This window comes from Otolemur garnettii, unplaced genomic scaffold (genome assembly GCF_000181295.1).
Source record: "Otolemur garnettii isolate 467f Iridium unplaced genomic scaffold, OtoGar3 scaffold00058, whole genome shotgun sequence".
NCBI classification, from domain to species: Eukaryota; Metazoa; Chordata; class Mammalia; order Primates; family Galagidae; genus Otolemur; species Otolemur garnettii.
In genome coordinates this window covers 7,936,500-7,956,680 of record NW_003852453.1, presented here as the reverse complement: position 1 = coordinate 7,956,680, position 20,181 = coordinate 7,936,500, and the positions used below count along the sequence as shown (strand labels likewise).

Here is a 20,181-nt window from a genome sequence, read left to right as displayed (position 1 = left end):
TTTTTCTGTTTTTGGCTGGGGCTGGGTTTGAACCTGCCACCTCCGGCATATGGGGCCAGTGCCCTACCCCTTTGAGCCACAGGCACTGCCCAGACTCTACCATTTTTTCCATCCCACTAACAATGTTACTCCACATCCTCACTAATATTTGGTGTTATCAATTTTTTTTTTTTTGAGACAGAGCCTTAAGCTGTCACCCTGGGCAGAGTGCTGTGGCATCACAGCTCACAGCAACCTCCACCTCCTGGGCTCAAGGGATTCTCCTGCCTCTGCCTCCCAAGTAGCTGGGACTACAAGCACCTGCCTCAATGCCCGGCTATTTTTTGGTTGCAGCTGTCATTGTTGTTTGGTAGGCCCTGGGCTGGATTAGAACCCGCCAGCTCAGGTGTATGTGGCTGGCGCCTTAGCCGCTTGAGCCACAGGCTCCAAGCCAATTCTTTTTAATGTTAGCCAACCAAATGGTCATAAAATGATATCTCATCGTGACTCTAATTCACATTTCCTCAATGAACAAAGATATTGAGTGCTTTTTTCATATGTTTATTGGTCCATTTCTTAAATATCTTATATTGTTTTATCAAGTCTTTGGCCCATTTATATTGGGTTGTGAGTCTTTTTTCTTAATGAATTTGTCAGAGTTTTTTTTTTTTTTTTACATATTTTGTATGTAAGCCCTTTGTCAACATGTGTATCAAAAATAGTTTCTTCCATTCTGTGGCTTACCTTTTCATTTTCACGACGGCATCATTTTTTGAAAAGAATTTTCATTTTTATGAAGTCTAATTTATCAATTTTTATTTTCTGTTTAGTTCTTTTCTGTGTCCTCTCTAAAAAATCTTTACCTACATCAAGGTCATGAAGATATTGTACGTTTTCTTCTTCTTCTAGACGCTGTGTGGTTTTAGCTTTCACATTTTAATCTATGATCTATCTTAAATTACTTTTTGTGTGTGGTTTGCAGTAGGGATCAAAGTTCATTTTCATCCACAGACTTACCCTGTTGTTCCAGCACCCTTTGTTAAAAAGGTTTGCTATTCTCCAGTGAATTTCTTGGCAACTTTGCCCCAAATCAATCGAACCTTTATGTGTGGGCTCTCATAGTGTTGCATTGATCTAGTCATCTGTCTTTCTGTCAATATACCATTGTCTTAATTACTGTAGCTTTGAAGTAAACCCTGAAGTCAGCTGGTATGTGACTTCCAACTTTTTCTTCAACATTTTTTTAGAAGTATTCTAGAGCCTTTGTATTTCCACATAAATTTTAGAATTAATTTGTCAGAATAACTACAAATGTACACAAAGCCTGTTGAGATTTTTATTGAGATTTCAACTAATCTGTAGATCAATTTTCAGGAAATTATCAACCTAATTATAATGGTTCTCTCAATTCAGAAACATGGTGTAATCTCTCCATTTTATGTGAGTCTTCATTAATTTCTCATTGTAATATTTTGCTACTTTCAGTGGAGTAGTCTTATGTGTTTTGGGTTAAATGTATTCCTAAATATTTAATATCACTTTATTGCTGTTATAACTGAGATTATTTTATTCTGTAATTACTTGCTGCTAACATATAGACATAAAATTAATTTTAATTTTTGATCTTGTATCCTATGACTTAGCCAAATTCATTTATTATAGTAATTAGTTGTTCTGTTAATTCCTTTGGAAGTACTTCATATACAATCTGTGTCATCTATGAATAGTTATATTTTTCCCATTCTAATCTATAGGCCTCTTATTTCTATTTCTTATCTTTTTTTTACTAACTAGGACCTCCAGTATAATGTTGATTAGAAGTGGTAAACAAGATATTTGTCTTGTTCCCAAACTTTGAGAGAAGTAGTTCAATATTTTACCATTATGATAGTAACAGTTAAGTATTTTATAGATGCCCTATATCAGATTAAGAGAGTTCCCTTTTATCCCTAATTTATTGAGAAATTTTTATCATCGGTGGGTGTTGAATTTTGAGAAGCAACTTAACACAATTTCTGCATCTACTGAAATGATCATATGGTTTTTAACATATGGTCTGCTCACATGGAGGATTACACTTAAGTTGAAATATGTATATGTTAAACCAACCTTGTCTTCCTGAGATAAAACAAATTTAGAAGTTATATACAATATTATCCATTCTATATATTTCTGTATTTGACCTGTAGATATTTTTAAAAGGGTTCTTATACTTACGACCATGGGGAATATTGGTCTAGAACTTTCTCTTCTTGTAGTGTCTGTTTCAGCTTTTGTTATCAAGCTACATGAAACTAGTTGGGGAGTATTCCATCCTTCCCTCTTCTCTGAAAGAGCCTGCTTGAGTTTTATTGGATTCTTAAAAGTTTGACCAAATTTACTAATAATATTAGCAAAAAGTTTTCCTTGGGGGGGGGCTGGGTTTGAACCCACCATCTCCAGCATATGGGGCCAGCACCCTGCTCCTTTGAGCCACAGGCTCCACCTGCAAAAAGTTTTCTTTAAAATATTTATGTGTATGTCTATGTATACAAAATTCTTTCATACAGGGCTAGCCATATTTTCTAATTCTTGTGATCATTTCCATACACCAGATTTTTGTTTGCACTACATGTGTTTCAAATTCACTGGCATAAAGTTTTTAATAATATTCCCTTATTTGCCTTTTAACCTGCAATAATGTGTGTTCTTTTATTCTTAATACTGGTAATTTGTATTTTTTCTCATTTTATCAGTCTTGGTAGGGATTTATCAGTTCTATTCATCTATTCTGTTCTATTAATCTATTAACCAAATGTTCATTTTGTTGCTTTTATCTGTGGTTTGTTTTCTATTTCATTGCTTATTGCTCTTATCTTTATTATTTCCTTTCTTTGACTTATTTTATGTTTAATTTGTTCTTCCAGATTCTAAAGCTAAATCATTACTTATAAAACTTTCTTCTTTTCTCAGTATTTAAATGTATTAGTTTACCTTCAAGCACTGCTTAAACTGTGTTCTACAATTTTGATATGTAGCATTTTTTGCTTTAGTTCAAAACGCTCTGTAATTTCACTTATGATTTCAGAGACTATCTTAAAGTATATGGTTTGATTTCTAATTACGTAGGTTTTATCAGATTTCTAAATGTGTAGGATTTTTATCATATATAGTTCTGTTATTTATTCTAATATAATTTGTCACAGTCAGAAAATATACTCTGTAATATTTCAATCTTTTGAAATGTATTGAGTGTTTTTATGACCCAGCATTTGGTCTATTTTGGTAAGCATTCTATATGTACTTGAAAAGAAAATGTATTCTGCAATTGTCGGGGGTACTGCTCCATAAATGTCCCTTCCTAAAGCACTTACCAGTGTTCTTCAAATCTTCTATATTAATAATCTTTGTTTTGATTGCCCCATCAGTTACCAAGAAAGGAGTGTTAACATTCTCCATCATGCTTTGTCCATTTCTTTGTTTAGTTCTCTCAATTTTAGCTTCATGTTTTTCAAGTTCTGATGTTAGGTACTGCTAAGTTTTTCTAACAAACTGAATTTTTTATTTTTATGATAAGTCCTTCTTTATATCTAATATTAAAACATGTATTGAAGTCTACTTTACCTGGTCATATGAGCTTTTTACACTTACTATTTTTGCAGTACACTCTTTTCTTTCTTATTTGTGTATTTATATTTAAATTACATGTGTTTTATATAATGTATCGCTGGGTCTTATTTTTTTGGTCAAGTCTGATAATCTTTGCCTTTAAGTTAGAATGCTTGTCCATTTATACTTAATGTAACTACTGATGCATTTGGGTATAAGTCTACTATTTTGCTAATTCTTTTCTCTATGTCTCTCATCAGTTTTATGTCTCTTTGTTCCTCTTTTTCTACTTTCTTTGGGGGTCATAAAATCCTTCTTTTATGTTCCATTTAAATTCATTTAATGGATCCTTAGCTATACTATTTTTATAATCTTAGTCAGTAGTTCCCTTGAGGATTTAAATATGTGTCCTTAGCATATGACAATCTACTCAGAGTTAATACCATCACTTCACACAAAGTGTAAGAAAAACAGTACATTTCCATACTCTCATATACCATTCTTTCAAAATTGTTATCATTTATATCCACATACATGTAAACATAAGAAAATACTAAAAGTTTTATATTAAGTGATCACATTTTCTAGTTCTTTGATAAAATTAAGAGGAAAAAGTTTTATATATTTCCTTCCATATTTACCATTTCTAGTATTCTTTATTCTTTCCTGTACATCCAAGTCTCAATCAGGTATTATTTTTCTACATTCCAAAAAACTTCCTATACCATTTCTTGAATGCATATTTGACAATAAATTCCTTCTACTTTTACTTATCTGAAAATGTCTTTATTTTTCCTTTATTTCTGAAGAATATTTTCAATTTTTTTTTTTTGAGACAGAGTCTGTGTTGCCTTGAGTAGAGTGCTGTGGCATCATGGCTCACAACAACCTCAAACTCTTATGCTTAAGTGATCCTCTTGCCTCAGCCTCCCACGTAGCTGGGACTACAGGTGCCTGCCACAATGCCCTGGCTATTGGTTGTTGTTGGTGGTGTTATTGTAGCTGTCATTGTTGTTTAGCAAACCCAGGCTGGGTTTGAACTCACCAGTCCTGATATATGTGGCTGGCACCCTAACCACTGAGCTACAAGTGCCAAGCCTGAAGAATATTTTGATTGGATATAAGATTCTGAGTTAATCCCTGGGTTGGGTTATATCCTTTTATTGGTGAATTCTAAGAATACTTTATTCAACACTCTACCCTTAGCAGATAAATAATTTGCAAATATTTTCCCGATTCTGTAGGTTATATTTTTAATATCATGGTAATGTACTTTGAAGCATAAAGCTTTTAATTTTGATGATGTCCTCTTTATCTATTCTTTCTCTGGTTGCTTATGCGTTTGTTGTTTATCTAAGAAGCCACTGCCTAACCAAAATCATGAAAATTTATACCTATGTTCTCTTCTTTTATTGAAAAGAAAATGTATTCTGCAGTTTGGGGGGATAGTGTTCCATAAATGTCACTTCCCAAAGCACTTACCAGTGTTGTTCAAATATTCTATATTAATAATCTTTGGTTTGATTGTTCCATCAGTTACTAAGAAAGGAGTGCTAACATTCTCCATCATGTTTTGTCTATTTCTTTGTTTAGTTCTCTCAATTTTAGAGATTAATTTTTTTTTTTTGAGACAGAGTCTCACTTTATCACCCTTGGTAGAGTGCCTTGGTGTCACAGCTCATAGCAACCTCTAACCCTTAGTCTTAAGCAATCGTCTTGCCTAAGCCTCCCAAGGAGCTGGGACGATAAGCACCCACCACAACACCTGGCTATTTCTTTGTTGCAGTTGTCATTGTTGTTCAGTAGTCAGGGGCTGGGTTCAAATCCACCTGCCTTAGTATATATGACTGGTGCCCTTGCCATTGAGCTTTGGGTGCCATACTTAGAGATTAAATTTTGTAACACTAATAATTAGGACTTTGATCCACTTTGGGTTAATCTGAGTAGACAGTAGAAAATAAAGATCCAACTTTATTAACTTGCATATGTCAATCCAATTGTCCCAGACCATTTGTTGAAAAAACAAAACTTCCCCTATTGTATTGTCTTGGCAGCCTTGTGAAAAACAATGACCACAGATGGATAAGTTTACTTCTGGACTCCAATTCTATTCCATTGATCTGTATGTCTAACCTTATACCAGTGCAACATAGTCTTAAATACTGTAGCCTTATAGTAAGTTTTTGAAATTAGGAAACATAAATACTCCAGCTCTGTTCTTTTTTTCAAAATTCTTTTGGCTATTTGAAATCCCTTACATTTCCACATGAATTTTAGAATCGACTTGTGTATAGATACGTAGTTACCTTTAAGAATCCTTTTTATTGGGCTGTGCCTGTGGCTCAATGAGTAGGCATACCAACAAAAAAATAGCCAGGCATTGTGGAGGGTGCCTGTAGTCCCAGCTACTTGGGAGGCTGAGGCAAGAGAATCACCTAAGTCCAAGAGCTGGCGGTTGCTGTGAGCTGTGATGCCACAGCACCCTACCGAGGGCAATAAAGTGAGACTCTGTCTCTAAAATTAAAAAAAAAGAATCCTTTTTATTTCTTCATGTGGATTTGAGTTACTGTCCAGTATCCTTTCATTTCAGCCTGAGGGACTCTCTTTAGTATTTATTTTAGAGGATGTGGCCTAGGAACACATTCTCTCAGTTTTTGCTCATTTCTACTTTATTTTTGAAGGATCTTCTTTTAGCATGTTCAATATGTTATCTTACTGCTTTCTGGTCATCTTAATATACAATCAGCTATTAATCTTATAGAGGATTCCTTGTACATGATGAGTTGTTTCTTTTGCCTTCACTATTTTTCTTAGGCTTACAACAGTTGATGATGTCTCCAGAAGTAAATATCTTTAAGTTTATTCTACTTGGACTTTCTTGAGCTTCTTGGTGTTCACATTAAGTTTTTTCATGAAATTCAGCAAGTTTGGGGACATTATTTCCTCAACTATTTTTCTTCCCCTTTCTCTATCCTTTCTTGGGACCCCCATTATAAATATGTTGATACACTTGATAATGTCCACAGTTTCCTTCATCTTTTTTTTCTTTATTGTTCCTCAATCTGAATAATCTCAACTGACCTATATTCGAGTTTGCTGATTCTTTCTTCTGTTTAATTTAGTGAGGCCCTCTAGTAAAGTTTTCATTTCAACTATTATGCTTTTCAACTCCAGAAATTTGATTTGGCTAGTTAAAAAAATCTTTATTGGTATTATTCATATTCACAATATTTTACATTTTTCTTTCGTTCATTAGACATAGTTTTTTTTTGGTGTTCATTGACCATATTTAAATTACCTGATTTAAAGTCTTTGTATAGTAAACCCAAAGTCAGGGCTTCCTTGGGAAACATTTGTATTGATGAATTTTTGTTGTTGTTGATTACTATTTATGGGCCATGCTTTATGGTTCTTTGCACATCTTGCGATTTTTTAATGAAAACTGAACATTTTTAAAACGATAACAAAGCAACTCTGAAAATACAGGATATCTGTAAAGTTTGTGTGCAATTCAAAATAGTTGGCTATTTTAAAATGCACACAAACTTTATAAACATGCTGTATAATTTTCTTCCCTTACTAGGTTTGTTGTGGTTGCTGCTTGCTATTGTTATTATTTATTTTTTAGTGACTTTTATAAATTAATTTTATAAAGTTTATACTCCTTGTCATGTGTGGTTACTGAAGTCTCTGATTAATTAGCTTGATAGTCAGCTAATGATTAGAGATTTTCTTCAGTGCCTGGAACCAATAAGTTTCCTGGTGTTTGCAAAGAGTTTCTGTGTCTATTTTGGGTCACACCATAAACACTCAAGCCAAGTAAAAGATCACAGCTCTATTTTAGCCTTCTTCCTGCTTGTACAGAGCCTCGATGTTAGTCAGAGCTACTAAGAAAGCTTAGAGTATTTTTAGAACTTTTCAGGACATATCCATAGCCTTGAGCATGCATACAGCCCTATATATGTAAATGGCATTCTAGATTCCCAGGAATATATCAAAGCTTTCAAAGTCTCCTATAGATACCTCATCCCCTAGCTTTTTCTTTTAGGCTTTTTGGGTAGCCTATTATTTGCTCCAAAGGGTACTGCCTCAGGCAGGTGTGATGTTAAGCAATTGTCTCTGATTTTTTTTTTTTAAAGGCAGGATTTCCGTATGTTGTCCAAGCTAACCCCAAACTCCTGGGTTAAAGTCAGTCTTCTGCCTCAGCCTCCTGAGCAGCTGTAATTACAAGTGAATGCCATTGTGCTCAGCTTCCCTCTTATTGTTTTTTTGACAAATACTCTGAAAAAGGGCTATTTTCATGGCATAAGCTCCAAGACAAATCAAATAAAGACAGCTTTGGCAAACAAGGTCTTCCAGGCAGCTACCAGAACAAGCAAATAATGACAATTCTCTGGGAATGGGGACTTGAAGCTCTAACACTATTTTTCCCCTTTTAGTGCTACCAGGCTGCTGGCTTTTACTGTAAATGCAGGATGTTGGTTTTCAAGGCTACTACAGAGCTGAGAAGAAGGAATGAGAATACAGTAAGTTAAATTGTCACAAAGTTTATTGTTTTGAACAAGAGTCAGCACTCTTGAAGGCTGGACTAGTATTCCCTAGACTATTGAAAGCATTTGCTTAATTTTTAGAGCTATAACAAAGTTTATTTTACTTTTATTATTTTTATTTTTTGCTAGTGTTTTCATCGCGTTTATGGAGAAGATGATTTTCAGAGGTTCTGATAATCACATAATTTTTCTGTTCAGCTTTTTAGGTGGAATAATTTTTAATGACTTACCTTCAAATTCACTAATTCTTTTCCTCTACCATATCCAATGAGCTGCTAACTCCATCTAGTCAGTTTTGTATTTCAGATACAATAATTTTTGGTTTTATAATGTCCATTTGTTTTTCTTTACAATTTCTATTTCTCTGCTAAATTCCCTCCAACTATTCACTCATATAGCATTCTTTTCCTTTAAGTCCATGGGCATGTTTATAAGTGATTTTAAAGTATTTATAGGGTAAATCCCACATCTAGTCATTTTAGGGTTTATTTTTATTGCCTCCTTTTTCTTTTGAGCATAAGTAACATTTCCTATTTCTTTGAATTCCTAGTGTTGTTTTTATAGTATACTGGCCCTTTTAGAAGACATATTGCGATATTCTAGATTCTGTCATCATTCTCTGAAGAGTGATGATTTCTCTTCTAATAGGTAAAATAATGGCTAATTATTGTCACTAAATGGAGGTTTAGTTTTATATTTCATTAGAAATTGTTTGAAGTTTGCCTTTGGTCTTAGACTAGGATATAGCTTTTCTCCTAAAGTGTCACTTTTGTCGAGTTTCAATGTAAAGCCTAAGGTTTTTACCAAGACCCTTTTATTTGGTAGGATTCTAACCATGATGTCGACCAGTTATAATGTCTGCTCAGCTTCTTCATTCTTTCAATTGTTGCTTTCCTCCAGGGTCTTTGAAAGCTTCTTTGTAAACACAGTTTGGAAATCAATAATTTGAAGAAATTTATGTACCAATTTGGGAGCTCCTTCATCTCTAACTTTCTCCTTTCTGAGATTTCTCCTCTCAATTTCCAGCCACACCAAGAGCCTTGAACTCTTGTGATCTGATACATCAGGCCAATAAAACTGAAGCTTTTTATGAATCCCCTCCCATGGTGTCAAGCAAGAACTTTCAGGGAAAAAAGTGAGTGGTTGGGTGAATCTCACGTAGTATAATACTATTCCATCATGGACAAATATTCTTCAGTTTCTGTTTAATTTTTGTCACTCTATAGTGCCTTCATTTAAGGTAGATTTATATGTTTTGACCAGGATTTAAAATTACTATCTATTGGAAAGTCTTGCTTAGTTATGATACTCTACCATTTCTAGGACCAAATCAGCTCTGTTAAATTATTCTTAACTTAAAAAATGGACTTACAAATCCAGTAAAACTCTGCTATCATTTTTCTTTTTATAAAATAGAATATGTATAAGGTAAGACAAATAGGAGTTCCAGAACTATAACATAGAAGGAATCTTGGATCTAGAAGATGTTTCTTGAAACTCTGTATACATGGTAGGCAAGTTATTTTTAGATAAAGTTATATTTGGAGTAGGTGGTATGATTGAGTGGTTGCCATACTAGAGAACAGTACTGTGGAGAAGATGACTTCTTAAGTTAATCTGGTAGGTCATTAGCTGAGATTCTCTTCATTATAGACCTTCAAAGAGGTCTCATTACTGGAAGACAAAGAAATAATCTTGACTCAAAGAAAGGACCTTATTTAAGATAGAACCTAAAGAAAGAGCTGGAATAAAGTGCAAGTACATACACTTAAGATTCACTCATATCTATACTGAGCAACCAATATGGATTTTAATTGAACAATTTGCCAAATATTGGGCAGCTTTTCTTTTTTGTGCCATTTTTAAGATTTGTGACAAATAGTACTTAACAGTACATCAATTTTGAGGTAATTCTTTGATAAATTAAGGGGACTCTCCATATTTCCATTTGGTAATATATCATCTCTGTAGGGGGAGGCTTTCTTTCAGGGTTATTCTGTGGTTTTCCTTCATGTATATATTTTTGTACTCATTTAACTTTCTCAGTGAAAATGTATGTAAGGACAACACTCCTTAAGTAAGACATTGATCATCATTCAAGATTAAATTTAGTGAATTTGATCATTTAATGTAAATTAATCACATTAAATCATACTTCAATGACAGTGTGCCGATCTTTTAAAATGGATAATAGAGACAATATTCTGTTACAACCACTACTTAAGCCATTAAAATCTCTTTGGTATCTTTGGCCTATATGAGTTTTAAAAATGTTTTCCATACCCAGACCATGTTTAATTACATTCAATCCAAGTAGCAAATTTTATGTACAGTGTATGATCTGTATATAACAAATAGCATAACTATCAATTTTAACATCAGCAAACAATATCAGATTCTTACATAATTTCATTTAATTTTAAAACTCTTTTGTGGTATTACTATTCCAATTTAATAGACGAGTAAAATACAGTTTAGAGAGATTAAGTGACTTACCAAAGTTACATAACTAACACATAACCAGGTCTTCTAACTAAGACTAGATATCTTTCCAATTATACAACTCCCATAGTTATTTGGGAGAGCTCTTTAACCATTACCAACTTAAGAAATTAAAACTTAACATTTTACTGTAGGTGCAACAGAAATATTTAGAAATATGCCACTCTGACCCTCACTTTAAAATGAATCAAACAGATGGTATACTTTCATTTAAATACAACAGATTTGAGTAAATCAGACTAAATTTAATCTTGAATGATAGTCATTTATTTACAAGTGTTTCAGACATTTCAAGATACAAAGAGGACATCTATCCATTTAAAAACATCATTTTTTTTAACTTTTGGTGTTTTTACAAACAGGTGTTACTACATTCTTTATTTTCCTCTTCCTCTCTTACACTTCTTTAATCAGACACCCATCTACAAAATTACTCTAACCACCACTGCATGCTGTTTAGCCTAGCCCTTGCTTGCACCCACTTTAGAGGACAGTGGTCTTAGTGCCTACAAGCAGGCTGCAAAAAATACACAGCTTCAAATGGAAAGTAAAGAAATGCATGAAATGGACAGGAAAACATTAAAACCATTTTCCCCTGGCAGAACACACAGAGCCAATGCAGTTTGCAGAGCTATCTTGTTCTCTTATCATTAACATCAGCAAAGAGGAAGTCCAGAGAATGAGTGTAACCGCTAATGGTAAAAGCAGCCCTTTACAAGAAACTTCCTTTCTATACAGCAATAGCCATTTTAAAAGTGAAAGACAGTCTCGGGTACCTCTCCGCCTTGAATTGAAAAGTTTTGGAGGAAAAACGAATTCAAGACCCAAACCTCCTGAACACCTTAAGCTCACAGTTTTATACGTTTTCTTTGATTTCTGATTTTCTACCCTTGCTGCTGCTGCTCAGCTAGATCATTCCAGCCTTACCTGTTGTTCTAATTCCAGACCTGGGCTCTCTGCCTTCTCCTTCGTTCCATCCATCCCAGACTGACTCCTCTCCTTCTCCAAGGCAAAAAAACTAAACTAAACTAAACTAAACTAAAAACACTTCCAAACCTACTCTCCTGTGGCGGATCCGCCTCCCACTACACTCTCACAATCTCAAGTTGGAGGTTCTGTCAGATTTACTCCCCCTTCTCGGGCATGGAATGTCACTTCTGCCACTGGCCGGATCAGCCTCTTCCTGTTTCAGATCCTCTCCGGTTCCCATCTGCTCCTCTGCTCCGCATCTTCCCTTCTCACACCACCATCCAAATGTCCTCAGTTCTCAGGCACACACCTCTGCCTGTTTCATACTCACGGACCCTCTTCTCTCAAATCTACGGTGCTTTTTTCCTCAGACTCCTTTGCTTCCCAAACTCAAGCCTCCCTCAGATCACCTCCCTGGTCAGACCCACGCCCCCTTTCGGGGCCCTCCATGGTCAGACCCACTCTCCCTTCATGTCACCTCCCTGGTCAGACAGCCTCCCTCAGATCACCTCCCTGGTCAGACACACGCCCCATTTGGGCGCCCTCCACTCCACCGTCAAATCCGCGCCCGCCCCTCAGGTGACCTCCCTGGTCAGACACACGACCCCCCTTAGATCACCTCCCGACTCAGACCCACGCCCCCTTTGGGCGCCCTCCACGGTCAGACCCACGCTCCCTTCCTGTCACCTCCCTGGTCAGACACAGCCACCCTTAGATCACCTCCTCGGTCAGACCCACGCCGCCCTTGGCCGCCCTCTTAGGTCCACGCCCCCCCACCTGGATCCGCCGGGCTGCGCCGATCTGCGTCTGCTGCACGAAGGGATTCGGCACCGGCGGCGGGAAAAAGGACGCCTGGCGCGGCACCATGGACGGCCGCACCCCCGCGTCGCCAACACCTGCGCCCGGAACAGTGGCAGCCACCGCCGCCGCCTCAGCGCACCGGCTCATGGTGAGCCAGGCGTGGGACCCGACAGAAGGTTCCAAAGAGGAGCGCGCTATAGAGCGCCACAGTCGAAACCCAGCCGGCGTCTCACGGAGTCCCAGCCAAAGGCGCCTCTGGGGAACCTCTGCGCAGGCGCGGGTCACCGGGACGCGGCTGTTGTTTTGCCCCGCCCTGGTCCCACCCTCTTAGGTATCTGGCTCCTCCCTTTTGGCGATAGTACCCGCCCCCTCGGAGGTGAAGGCTTTGCAATGTCCCCATTCTTTATCCTTAACACTGGACTGAGAAGCGCTTTAGGCAGGGTTCTAGGCCTTAGGGTCAGGCAGACCTGGATATTCGATCCATTTTATTGGTCTGTGATGTTGGCCAAATCGCTATCTCCATGAACCTTAGATGCTTTCTGTAAAATGGAGATAAACATAACTCAGGTGATCAGAACCTGGATCCAGAAGTGCTAGAAGAAACCACTTCCCCTGGGCTGTTATTTATGCATTAAATGCATAAATATTTCCAGAGTGGGGTTTACCTGTGTTTGATTCTTGGTGTATGTTTTGTTTTTGCGTAAACCAATCCGAGTTGACTATTTGTTGGTTTCAACAAAAAAAGTCCTGATACAGAAATTGGTAGCAGGAGTGGAATCTATCACGCTCTAAACATATGGACTGATGGAGGGTGATCGTTCTCCAGAGGAAAATTGAGCTGCTTTTACTAGAGAAGGCGAGAGCAAGTTGCCCTCCACACTAGATGAGGAACCTGACCCAGAAAAGGGAAATGACTTGAGAGCTGTGGCTCCATTTCACTCTGAGGAAGTTCAGGACCCTGTATGGACCTATGGGGGGGGGGGAGAAGAAGAGAATCTGAGAACAGTTGGTCATGCCCTGAGGGGCTGGAATGAAAAGGTGGAAATCATAAACAACTCATCCTTGCTGCTCAACCCTGCTTATAACAAGCAGGTGGGCCAGGGTGAGAACTTGGAACAGCTGCTCCTCCAAACATATGCACTGAATCTCCCAATCTTCCATTGCTACCAGACAAACGTGTGGCTTGAGTTAGCCGCTTACCTCTGTGAACTTGTTTCCTTGTCTAGAAATGGGAGATTAATTTTTACCCCACAGGGTTAGGGTAAGGATTAAACAAAATAACGTACACATAATGGTCACAGAAAATCACTCAAGAAATGGCATATTTTAAGCACAATGATGTTATGGAACAGCTACATTTTCTAATATAACAGAGTACCTCAACAACAGCGTATTCTAGCCATGATATAAGATTCCCCGTCCTAGGGGGTCTTTAAGCTGGGGCTGGCACACCCTTGAGGCTGTTTAGCCATACACTTGCACAAAAAAATTATGTTTCTAGGACTCTCAGGAACCTGAGCCAGGGGGCAGACCCTGGAAGGAGATAAGAGGACTTCAGGTCCACTGAGGTCACCTCTAGAAAGTTCTGTCTACTTCTTAACCCCACCATGATAGGCCTGAAGCAATGCACTATCGGACTATCAGAGTCAGAAGGGGCCTCTGAGAAAACCCAGGCCTTAGATTTCTCTTTGGCAGTGGCTCCATTAACTTCTATATCAGAGGAGATTAGGAGGAGAAGGAGTCTAATAGGAAGGAGAAATAAGGAGCTTATCCATTAACACTAGCTGTGTTTAGAAGCAAGCTATTACTTCTCTCCTAGGACTGTTTACTTGGGGGTGCTGGAGGTTAAAGTTGCTGATGGGGCTCTGGGCTCAGGGCTAAACCTCCTTCTCTTGGTCATCCTTTGGCCTTAACGCACGTTCTGTTAGCTAATAGCTACAGGACCCAGGGCAGATTACTTCTGTCTGCTCCTCAGTTTATTCATCAATAAGACTCAACTAGTAACAGCCTTTCTCTCTGGGTAGTTGTAAAGGTTACATTGATGTGAGTGAAGAGCTGGCATAAGCATTTTAATGGAGGGGGATATTATTGTTGTTTCTTGTTATTATTAGGGGTAGCATTAGAATTGCCAATTGCTAACGAAGGAACAAACTCAGAGAGAAGGTGAATGGTGAACAGACCCCACAGCTAAGAGTTCCTGCTACTTCAGGGCTCTTTCTACAGGACAGAGGGACAGTGAGACAGAAGCTCACCCACCCTGAGGTTCTCTTGCTGTTTGCTTTGGAACCTCTGAGCTTTCTAACAGACTTCACCTGTGCTCTGCAGGAAACAGCGGTTCAGACTTTTAAAATTTCCTCTTCTGGAGGGAGCCACGGCACCTGTCTGTGCTCCGCTAAAACAGATGGCAAACAGTGCCACTCAATTGGTGTCTTTATTCATACTTGTTGACATTTCCCATGGGGAACTGTTGAAGGGAGAGGCAGGGAGGGCCGAGCCGGGAGCCATGGCTTGGCTGTCCTCCATCCAGTGGAGGAAGCAGCTGGGAAGGGACATACTAAAGTGAGTGAACAAGGGAACTGTCGCCGTGTGGACTGAGATGGGTTGTGCAGTGACTTCAGACAACCTGAGTCCTTCCGTCAGGAAATGCAGTTTCAAAGTGGAAAACTAAAAAGACCAAAAGAAAAGGACAAAGTGCATACCAAGCAAATTGCTAATGTAGGGAAGATTCTAAGGCAGCCAGCAGTGAAAAGTATCCAGGGTGGCCACCCGGCCATGCCCCTTCCCACTGCCCTATGCCAAGCTGTTGGGCCACCAGTGCCCTCTTGAGAGTCTCTGTTGGCTCCAAGGGTGCTGTGAGCCACAGAAGGTTGTAGAGAAGAGCCTAAGATGTGGCAGCACCAGGGCAGCCCAAAGCAGGGCTGCATTGAAAATATCAAAATATCTCTTTAGGAGTGGCTCGAGGGTTGGTGGGTTTGGAGGGGGAAGGGCACCTGGGAAAGATACCAATCAGCACCTAACTTGGGCACAGGGCCGAGACACTCCCTGGAATCTTAAATTCCCAGATGGGAGTGAGAATGCTGGTTAAATACAGAGCTGCGGGCTGGGCTGCCAGGTCCTTCCCTCCCCACTGGCCCCTCTCTGGTGCTCAGGGCCCAGGGTGTAGAAGGCACTGCAGAGGAAAGGCCTGGAAGAGCCAGGGCCTGCTCAGCAGCCCAGCCAGTCCGATTTGATGCTTCCAAACTTCACGCTCTTCAGACTTTGGTTCTCCAGCTTCAGGTAATATGCACCCTTGAAGAAGTAGCTGTGACCTAGGACAGAGAAAGAAGTCTGACTTTTGGCACACAGAAGGTTCTGGGAGCTTTGAATGTCTGCCTGGTATAGGGCAGAAGCTTTTATTTATTTATGTATTTATTTATTTATTTTTTGAGACAGAATCTCACTTCATCATCCCTGGTAGAATGCCCTAGCATCATATCTCACAGCTACCTCATAATTCTTGGGCTCAAGCAATTCTCTTGCCTCAGTCTTCCAAGTAGTTGGGACTACAGGCACCTGCCACAATGCCCGGCTGTTTCTGGAGATGAGATCTCCCTCTTGCTCAGGCTGATCTCCAACCTGTGAGCTCAAGCAATCCTCCCACTTCCGCCTTCCAGATGCTGAGATTACAGGCAAGAGCCACCCCACCCGGGCCTGGGGAGAAGCTTTTAAATCAGAAGAGACGCCTCTGAGATTGGAGGGAGGGAAATAACTGCAGAAATAAACTCTCTTAGTTTCTGCTAGCTCATCTCTAAGATGAGGGTGAAGATACCAACTCCGTAGGTTTGTGGTAAGGATTCCATCAGATAATATATGCTATTATTAATAATAACAACCCCACTTAGCACAAGCACCAAGCTAAGCACTTTCCATGTACGAGAAGTGGCAAAGAGGCTTCCAGCCCTACCAACCCCACAGATGGGTTTTATTTGACTCACACAAGTTGTTTTGTTTTGCCTTTAAATCAGAGTAAGTTGCTAAGATGTTAACATCTGGAAAAGGCACACAGAAATACATATTTCTGGCTCCTTTTACAAATAACTAGACTATCCAGGCACAGTGGCTCATACTTGTAATCCCAGCACTCTGGGAGGACAAGGCCTGTGGATTGCTTGAGCTCAGGGGTTTGAGACCAGCCTGAGCAAGAGCAAGATCCTGCCTCCTAAAATAACTGGGTATTGTGGAGGGCGCCGGTAGTCCCAGCTACTCGGGAGGCTGAGGCAAGAGGATTGCTTGTTGCTTTGCTGTTTACTTTGGAACCTCTGAGCTTTCCAATACATATCACCTGTGCTCTGCAGGAAATAGAGGTTTAGACTTTTAAAATTTCCTCTTCTGGAAATTTTCTCATTCGATCTTTACAATAATCCTAAGACATAGTTATTACTGAAAAGCCCAGTTTGAGGTTGCTGTGAGCTATGATGCCATGCACTCTACCCAGGGTAACAAAGTGAAACTCTGTCTCAAAAAAATAAATTAATTAATTAAAAATAATTAAGAAATTAATTAGACTATCTAACAACACTGGCCCTTTTTCCTCCTGCAAGCCAATAATCATCAGAAACTGAGAAGCACCTGTCCCTGTAAATGAGCCATATGCTGGCTAGTTCACCACAGACCCCTCCCTTCCCTATCGTCTGCCACTCCCTGCTTCATTCATTTATGCTGCCTGCCTGGCCCCCCGGAGATTTTGGAATTTGTGACTGCAGACATACAAGATCTCATTTACTTTTTAAAATATCCTAGCACATAATAGGTGCTTAATAGATGTTTACTCTTGAAGATAATCCTTAATCTGGCACCTGATTGTACAGCACATTTTCTGGCCATATAAGACATTTAGCCACTAGAGGTCACAAGTATATAGGAGGCAATCAAAAAAAAAAAAAAAAAAAAAAAAAACCTCTGTGGAATTTAATTAAAATCTCTTCTAAAAAGCCAAATTGGACTTATTTCTAGAGCCCTAGAGAGTTCATAGAAGCCGCCTCAAGCATATGGCTTCCCAACTCCAAATTCTATCCCTCGCTGATACTGGTTCTGTTTTATTCAGCGAGGGATCAGGGCAAAGCGGGTTGAGTGGGGGATCTCGGCCACATGGGCAACAGAGCATGACAAAGTTTGCTTTGTCTCAAGTGGAGGCATCCTTCTGCTAATGGGAGGCGATCCCAAACAAGGCCTCCTGCAGAACCCCAAAGGGCTGGATCAAACCCCAGAATGAATCCAGGGCAAGGAGCCCATGTTCCTTCCTCCGCCCCCTCCAGGCCTCCCCCCTGACCTGCCCTGGCTCCGGTCCCTGCAGCTGTGAGGAGCCCTTCTAGGCCTTCCTCCTGGAGGCAGGCCGGGGCAGCAGAGGTCAGGGGTCTGGATGCCTTCCCAGCACCGGGCTGAAGGGGCTTGTTTGTCTTCCCGGCGCCACATGCCTGCCTGGCACAATGAGGAAGTGTGTGCTTGTGGGGAGCTGAGCCCTAGCTCGGGGCGGGAGTCCTAGAAAGCGGAGAGAGACTAGAAGGCTCACCACCGCCCTGCAGGTCCACGACAGCGTCCAGGTTGTCTGGGATGGCGTTCCAGGCATCTGCGATGAGCTTGGGGAAGCCGGGATCCATTTTCTTCTTTACCTCATTGTATCTGTAAAGAAGTGGACATGGTGAACCAGCAGGGCAGGAGGGCCCAGCTGACAGCTGCTGGGTGGGCCTGAGAAACCAGCCCTGTAGGGAGGCAGCTGGAGGCAGTGGGAGGCCAGGGAGTCAGAACCCGGGTCTGAGGCTCAACCCACCTACTCTCTAATGAAATGAATGACGTGACTCCCCACAATCCCGTAACAACAATCTTGTGATTACTGCTGACGTTTACCGAGCGCTGACTACATGTCAAGCAGTGTGTTAACTACTTTCCACACACTTTCTCATTTAATCCTTGCAATAATCCTAAGACACAGTTACTGCTCAAAAGCCCATTTTATAGACCAGAGGCTTAAAATAGGCTCCCAGCTTCCTCATGGAATCCAACCCCGGCCTGTCTGGTACTGAGGCTGCAAATCTCTCTCTGAGCCTCAGTTTGCCAGCTGTAAAACTGGGTTATAGTGTATTCAACTGAATATATATTAAATAAAATAGCCCATGCAAAAGATCTATTCCCATGTCCAATAAATACTTAGCAGGTATTTAATGTTAGTTCCTTTACAAACAGACCCCACTATCATCTGGGGAGCCCCCAAGGAAGAGGCCTGGAATGGGTATCTGCCCCATCCTTCTTCCACTGTGTGGCTCTGACAAATTCCTGCTTTGTCTTGTGTCAGGTGGAGATACCATTCGTGTCGTGATGCAAGGTGGTGCCTGTGAGCCCAAGGCCTGTGAGTCACAGGGCGGATGACCTGCCCACTGAGTTCTGGCCAGGGCTCTCTGGGTGTGGCATTATGCTGGGCCCTGCCTTTAATTAAGGTAAACACACTGGGCATTCGTTGCCATGTTCTTCTCTCTGTCTTTTCTTAATTTTTAAGAGAACTTTTAAAATGCTACAGTGTTTTGATTACTTTGCATCTCTACTTCATTATTCTATAAATATTTAACGGGCACCCACTGTGTGCCTGGGGATATCTCAGTAAACAAGATCAAGTCTTACCCTGTGGAACTAATTTTCTAGCTAGATCTGTGTCTGAATGCTGTCCAGGTGAAAGCCAAGCTTTTTTTCTGCCGTACCTCCCTTTGCAGTGCCTTTTAGCGGACCCTCTTCTTCCCCACAGCCAGCCTGACTACCTCCACCTCTGTAGAGGCCTGCCCACCCCAGCCCATCACCCCCCAACCTGCCAGCAAAGCCTTCCTTAATCTCAGCCACAGCGTAAGACTACTTCTCACAAAACCTACCATGTCCCCTCATGACTGGGGTCATCAACAGCAAGCTCCATAAGCTCAAAACCTCAACACTCCTATCACTGTCACCAACCCTGGCTCCTCAAACGACATTCCCTAAGGTTATGATAGCTCGGAGAGGTGTCCCAAGCTTGACCTTGGCCTCATTTATTTCTCTTTCTACCCACTAAAGGTGGGGAGGACAGGAACCAACTGAGTTGTACAGGTGAGGGAACCGAGGCTTAGAGAGTGAGCTCTTTCGCTTTGGAGAATACAGGCACTGGGGCCTCAGAAGATGCTCATCCTGGAAGGGACCACGTCTCTTCACTTTCCTCTCTGTCCCTGTCATCTCTTGGAGCCGTGTTTCCTCCTCCTGGCTCACTCTTTTGAAAGTTCTCCATCATAATCTGGGGCTGTGGAGCTGCAGTGAGCAGCAGGTGTTAAACACACACACGCACTGGTGTCCGTATCTGTATCCTCGAGCCCCTTCAGCCTCAGTTTCCATACCTGAAGGAAGGGGCTAATAATTTGCACCATAAGCAAGACATACAGGCGAGGAGCACAGCCTCAGGCCTGGATATGCCACAGTCCCCTGTCCCAAAAGCCACCATGATTTGAGTCAGATGTGTTTACATTTCTTTTCCTCGCTTTACTATAAGCTCCATGAGGGCGTAGAGGGATTATTTCTTCACCACTGTCTCCTCGGGACCTAGCTACAGGCCAGGCACGTAGGAGATGGTGAACGGCTATTTGTGGGATTAGTGGAAGCTTCTAAAAGCAGGGACCAAACCCCCCCTGGCACGTGGGAGGCAGCGCTCATCCTCTGTCCCAAAGCGTCTTTCTCTCCTTCTCCAGCTAGGAGGCCTCTGAGGCCAGACTCCAACCCTGGGCCAGGGTCACAAGTTCATGAAACA

The 20,181-nt window shown here is 40.6% G+C and overlaps 2 protein-coding genes across 2 annotated transcripts in view; both read right to left on the bottom strand.

Annotated features, from left to right (window-relative positions):
- Positions 1 to 12,565, bottom strand: part of LPCAT2 (lysophosphatidylcholine acyltransferase 2) — a 78,264-nt gene extending 65,699 nt beyond the window's left edge. The window contains exon 1 of the mRNA XM_023514761.1: positions 12,366 to 12,565. Within this exon, the coding sequence (XP_023370529.1) occupies positions 12,366 to 12,536 (171 nt within the window). The 5' untranslated portion in view covers positions 12,537 to 12,565. The remainder of the gene's footprint in view (positions 1 to 12,365) is intronic.
- A 2,236-nt stretch (positions 12,566 to 14,801) lies between these two features.
- The window catches only part of MMP2 (matrix metallopeptidase 2), a 26,449-nt gene continuing 21,069 nt past the window's right edge, over positions 14,802 to 20,181 (bottom strand). Inside the window, exons 12-13 of the mRNA XM_003792545.2 lie at positions 17,938 to 18,047; positions 14,802 to 15,697 (exon numbers count right to left, since the gene is read on the bottom strand). Coding sequence (XP_003792593.1) covers positions 15,594 to 15,697; positions 17,938 to 18,047 — 214 coding nt within the window. The 3' untranslated portion in view covers positions 14,802 to 15,593. The remainder of the gene's footprint in view (positions 15,698 to 17,937; positions 18,048 to 20,181) is intronic.